General features: G+C 52.2%; 2 protein-coding genes across 2 annotated transcripts in view; one reads left to right on the top strand and one right to left on the bottom strand.

Annotated features, from left to right (window-relative positions):
- Nucleotides 1–1,336, top strand: part of Tsc1 (tuberous sclerosis 1 protein hamartin) — a 4,400-nt gene extending 3,064 nt beyond the window's left edge. Inside the window, exons 3-4 of the mRNA XM_013315914.1 lie at nucleotides 25–174; nucleotides 260–1,336. Of these exons, the coding sequence (XP_013171368.1) occupies nucleotides 25–174; nucleotides 260–1,336 (1,227 nt within the window). The remainder of the gene's footprint in view (nucleotides 1–24; nucleotides 175–259) is intronic.
- An 888-nt stretch (nucleotides 1,337–2,224) lies between these two features.
- On the bottom strand, nucleotides 2,225–4,580 carry LOC106120646 (rho GTPase-activating protein 26-like). The gene is made up of 5 exons (XM_013316011.1): nucleotides 3,914–4,580; nucleotides 3,244–3,280; nucleotides 3,037–3,142; nucleotides 2,883–2,955; nucleotides 2,225–2,805 (listed from the first exon to the last, which is right to left on the bottom strand). Exons 1-5 carry the CDS (start codon nucleotides 3,946–3,948, stop codon nucleotides 2,634–2,636), a joined length of 423 nt encoding a protein of 140 aa, XP_013171465.1. The 5' UTR covers nucleotides 3,949–4,580; the 3' UTR covers nucleotides 2,225–2,633.
- Between the last annotated feature and the right edge of the window lie 760 nt (nucleotides 4,581–5,340).

The following is a 5,340-nucleotide window of genomic DNA, read 5'->3' as shown; positions in this document are numbered from 1 at the left end:
GCCCCGCGCCGCCGCGCCGCTCCTCCACCGCGCCGCGCCGCCTCCTGCTCGCCGCGCATCCCCGCCGCGCGCACCGCCGCCGTCGCCGTACAGACCGTCGACACCTGGCCCGCGCCGTACGAGTTCCTTATTGGAGACTTTTATCGCAGCCTGACCGCCGACGCGAGGAAACGGGTAATTCTATGTCAAATGATAAAAAAATTAAAATAATCAAACGACCTTACCCGAGACCTCACTTTAAAATTTGACATTTTAGGAGGCGGAGACCGCACCGGAGACGGTCTCGCCCTGTGAGAGGCTGGACAAGTACCTGGCCGATCTATACGCGGGCCGGCCGCCGCGCGCCGACAGCGAGCTTGCAGAACAGCTCGCCCTTGCACACGCCCAGCTGCTGCACGAGCGATGGCGGCGCGAGGCCCACGCCGAGCGTAACCGCCGCCTGCTCGGCCGCTGCCGCCAGGCGCGCGCCCTCGAACTGCAGAACGCCGCGCTGCGCGACCAACTGCGCGCCGCGCACCTCGAGCGCGACGAGCTGCGCGCGCGTCTGCGCGACACCCCCGCCCTCCCCGCGCACGCCGCCGCAGCCGCGGCCGCCGGCGAGCGCGAGGCCCAGCTGCAGGCCGCGCTCGCCGACCAGACCGCCGCCCGCCTGCGCGCCGAGGCCGCGCTGCACGAGGCGGAGGAGCGGCGCGCGCTCGACGTCGCCGAGCTGCAGCGCACCCGCGGGGAGTCCTTCGAGGCGGCGCGACACGTCGAGATGCTCGCGCGCACCGCGCTAGCCGCCGAGCGGCGCGCCGAGCACGTGCGCCGTCTGCGCCGCGAGCTGCTCGTGCTCGCGGAGCGCGAGGCGCGGCTGAGCGAGGCGGCGCGAGCGGCCATCGGCGTCACGAGCGGAGCGGCGGCCGAGCGCAACGCGAGCGAGGAGCGAGCGCTGCGCGCCGCGCTCGCCCGCGCCGAGGCCGAGGCGGACGCGAACGCGGCGCGCGCGGAGGCGGCGGTCGCGCGCGCACACGAGCTGGAGACGACGCTGAGCGCGCGCGACGCCGCGCTGGCGGAGCTGCGGCGAGCACTGAGGCACGCGGGCGAGGAGCACGCCGCCCGGCAGCGCGCGCTGCAGGACAAGTACGCGGCGCTGCTGTGCATAGTGCGCACTGGGGAGTCACGCAAGCTGGAGCTGCTGGCGGGCGAGGGGGGCGAGGGCGGCGGCGCGGCGCGGGGCGGGCCGCGGGCGGGAGGCGCGGGGGGCCCGCTGGCGGCGCGGCCGGCGCTGGCGGACTGCAACCGCGTGCGGCGGCTGGTGTGCGAGGAGGATGAGCCGGCGCTGGAGCGCAGCTAATACCCCCCGGGCGCTGAGGCAGCAGTCGCGAGTCTCCACTCGAGGAATGTGGTCCCCCGCCGGACGCGCGTGTAGCGGCGCCGCCGGGGCCGGGCCGCGCGCTCCGGCCGCGCCCACGGCGCCGAGGAAGCGGAGCGAAGCCGCGACGTGCGGAGATAATCTTGTAAACTAGATCGAAACGGACGTGTAAATGTGCTTACGTTACTTGGGTGCCGATAAATATTCGTAATTAAAGTGGCTTATGATGTTATTTGCGTATTAAATGTTTAATGTTTACACAGTAGTTGTTGAGCCGCGGGCCGCGTCGCCCCGCCGCCCCGCCGCCCCGCGGCCGTAGTTCCTTCGCGCTTATTGTATCGGATTGGTATTGAATTAAAAATAAAAAATCAAAAACTTTGTTTCATTTCGTTTGATACTAGATTTAGAGCACTAACAGATTGATCGCGCCAGCAACGAGCTGGTGCAACAGTGGTAACTTCACAAGCAGCTCACTGACACGTCTTCAGAACGTGCTGTCATCTTCAATTATTTCTGAACTTACCATTACTCAGATACCAGGTGCCGTTTCGCTGCAACATATAAGCTACACTAAAAAAAATCACTCCACCTTGAAGAATCATATTGATGAAGAAATTTCTTAAAAGAGGATTTTCTTGTAGATCAATGTTGTCAAAGATAGTTTACTCTTCCCTAAATTTTTATCTCTTGGAGACCAAAATAGATTTTTCTTTTGCGCGTAGTTTGTCAGTTTTTGTAATGTATGTTTCTGTGAATAACGATTACGTTATGTTTATATTTAACTAAAGGAAATGTTTAATTGTTGGGAATCGGACGAAGGTAGAAGATTTTATTTTATTACAAAAATAAAAGAATATTTTAGTAATGGTTACTTAAAATGTATTTAATATATTATCGTACGATCTAATATATTTGGTACAAAATTCACAACATACGTATAGGCAATATAAATAGTTAAAATATCAACAAATCTTATATACAATGTACAAAATATACAAATACGTAAAAAAAGTTAACAATGTACGGGCGGGGGCGTGTCGCGGCCACCTCTCCCGGCTCCTGTCCTGCAGCAGCTCATCTCCGCAGCCGGTACCGTGTGCCGCGCACTCCCTCGCTCTATCGCGCACAACTCCATTTCACTTAGACAATAAAGACGTAAGAATGTGTCCGTTCCAAGTGGACGATATGTTTAGTGGAGCCGAGCCGCACATCGGTCGAGTCCATGTGCAGGGTCAGGAATGCTTCATAATACTGCATGTAACAATGTGGAGGTCGGCGACTACGGCAGGGGCTCGACGTAGTTCTCCGGCACGAGACCGCTGCGCCCGTCGAGCATGCCGCGCAGCCAGCCGGGCTCGCCGGACGGCGTCACGTGCGTGATGATCTGGTTCGGCTCGAAGGACAGCTCGCCCTCGCTCTCCCCCAGGCAGGCGTACAGCGTGCGCACGCGCCTGCAACAACCACACCCCGGTCACTGCACCTGCACACCTCCACATCTCCACACCTCACACAAGCGGACAATGTGTACCTGGCCGGCGGCGGCGGAGAGGCGCTGTGGCTGGACACCGACTCCGAGCTGCTGCTGCAGCGCGCGCCTCCACCTGAACAAACAATATTCTTAATTAATCATAATCAACATCTCCAACAATGTATTCGTGGTATGTCATCAAGCGTGTCTGTACCTCTGTGCGCGAGGTGTGCGGGCTGCGGGGCGTGGTGCGGGGGCTGCAGGTGGGCGAGGTGCTGCAGCAGGGTCTGCTGGTGCGCCGCGTACGTCGCGCTGCACATCTGACACACAGACACACATCAGCATAAGTTAATTCATTTATATTATATTAAATAAACATTGTGACTTCACTACATTTTCTAATAAGTACAATATCACTTACAACATCATTACGCGACGACAGCGACGTAGGTGACGTTCTGAAATAAAAGGAAAAATTGTTTTTTATACATTTGATACTCTGCAGGTTTATGATATAAACAGTTGAATATGACATATCATTAGTTGCTTCATTATAATTGTACATCACTTTCCTGTCTGATGAAGAAACAATATTATCGAAACATGTTTTAAACAAAATGCAGATAGTGCACAATGTAACACACAAAAGTGTTGCACAATTTATTTACAAACATTGCGCAGTTACCTATTCTAATACTATAGAGAGGAAAAAATTGATTCTTTTTTGCATTGAATAAGCTACTGAACCGATTTGTAAAATTCATTCACTGTTGGAAGCTACACTATCCCCGAGTGACACATCTCTTGTTAACTAATATTCGGCAGAACTGTGAACAATCTCTCCGAACAGTTTTATTGATTCTATTTGACATCTCAAGTTAATTCCTTCTGTAAATCTAAATAAAAAGTAGCAAACGACCGATTAACATTACTTTATACAAATAAAAGCAATAATTAATCCCATAGATCGAAAAAAATCTAAAGATATTATTACAATTATTAGAAGATATAAAATGAAGAGCAAATTAGATATATTTGTATATAGCAAAAACGTAAAATTGATGACGGCACAAGAATATTTGACTACTAACCCGGCAATAACGAACCCGGACAGGCAGATGATCATGTTGCAAATCTCCGGCACCGACACAGAGTGACACGACACAACTCACAAGTGAACACGGGTCCGACACTGAACGAGGTAGAGCACAGACTGGCGCGGTGCCGGCCGCGCGCGGTATTTATGTGGACCCGCACGCGACGGCATCGCACACCTGCTCACGGCACGACACGACAGTGCCCAGGTAAACGGACTGACCGAAAAAAACATTACTATGTTGCTGTTATAACTTTTTTCAAAATTTCAATTTAACACTAATATTACAAGACGAGCTTAAAAAGTGACATGTTGTGTGTATTATCGATTTCAATTAAAAACTAATTGTATTGACTTCATAAGGGCTGTGACCTTTGAGGTCCGTCCTTGTAGTGTTGTGGGTTCGTTTGCCGAGTGACCCAGTTAGCGCCGGATGTGGGGCGTTACACCGCGGGATGGGTCGTGCGCGGCGACCTCTTGACCATTGCGACTCCGTAGTCAAGGACAATATGAGATTGTAGCCAATAGTTCAATCAACTTTCACCTCGATACAGACGAACTGAAGATAACTAAAGTTGCAATTCTTAACTGCTGCTAAACTTTAACCGTTTTTATTTATTCGAAATTAAATAGAAAATAATCAGGGTATATATCTAGTCAGTCGGAGGGGGCTTCTAGTTGTGTGAGGTCGTGTTGCGGGGTGCGGGGTGCGGGCGGGCAGAGGTGCGGAGACAGGTCGAGATGCGGCGGAGGCAGGTGCGCATTCCGCCGGCGCAGCTGCCGCGGACCTGCGCCCGCCCCGCCCGCCCCGCACCCCACACCCCATACAACGAATTACATAAACCAAACATATCGACAATAAGTATGAATATATAATAATATACGGGTTCATATTTCTTTCAAATTATCTAAATCAAATATTTTTTTGTAATCGATTGAAATTCGATATGTTGTAATATATTGGTATCGCAAAACGCGTCACATAGAATCTTATGCAAATTGTTATTGATTAAGAAGTTAAGCAATACTATTGGTAATATTGCATCAGTTCAAACATCGTTATTCACATATTATATTAGTTATTGAAAAGTTATGCTACGCTGAAAAACATTAAGAAACACTGAAATAACAACTTTTTCATGAACTTTTTCAAGTGCAGTAAATAACCCAGCACATTGTAGTCGTGTTGTGTGAAGTCAGTGTGCGGGCGACATGTGGCGGGCGTGCAGTGAGTCGTGCGGGGAGGAGCGGGGCGAGGCGGTGCGCGGGGGTGCGGAGGAGGTCCACAAATCGGCAACAGCTAATTAATGGGAACAAAAGAGCGGTACCTGCACGAGATGGTGCCGGACCCGCTAGTTGTATGGTGACCATACATCAAAAATGTTGAGGACATAACTACAAACTATTGTGCTTTGCCAAATG

Source organism: Papilio xuthus, unplaced genomic scaffold, assembly GCF_000836235.2.
Source record: "Papilio xuthus unplaced genomic scaffold, Pxut_1.1 DF826949.1, whole genome shotgun sequence".
In the NCBI taxonomy this organism is placed as follows: Eukaryota; Metazoa; Arthropoda; class Insecta; order Lepidoptera; family Papilionidae; genus Papilio; species Papilio xuthus.
This window is presented reverse-complemented; position numbering and strand designations above follow the sequence as displayed.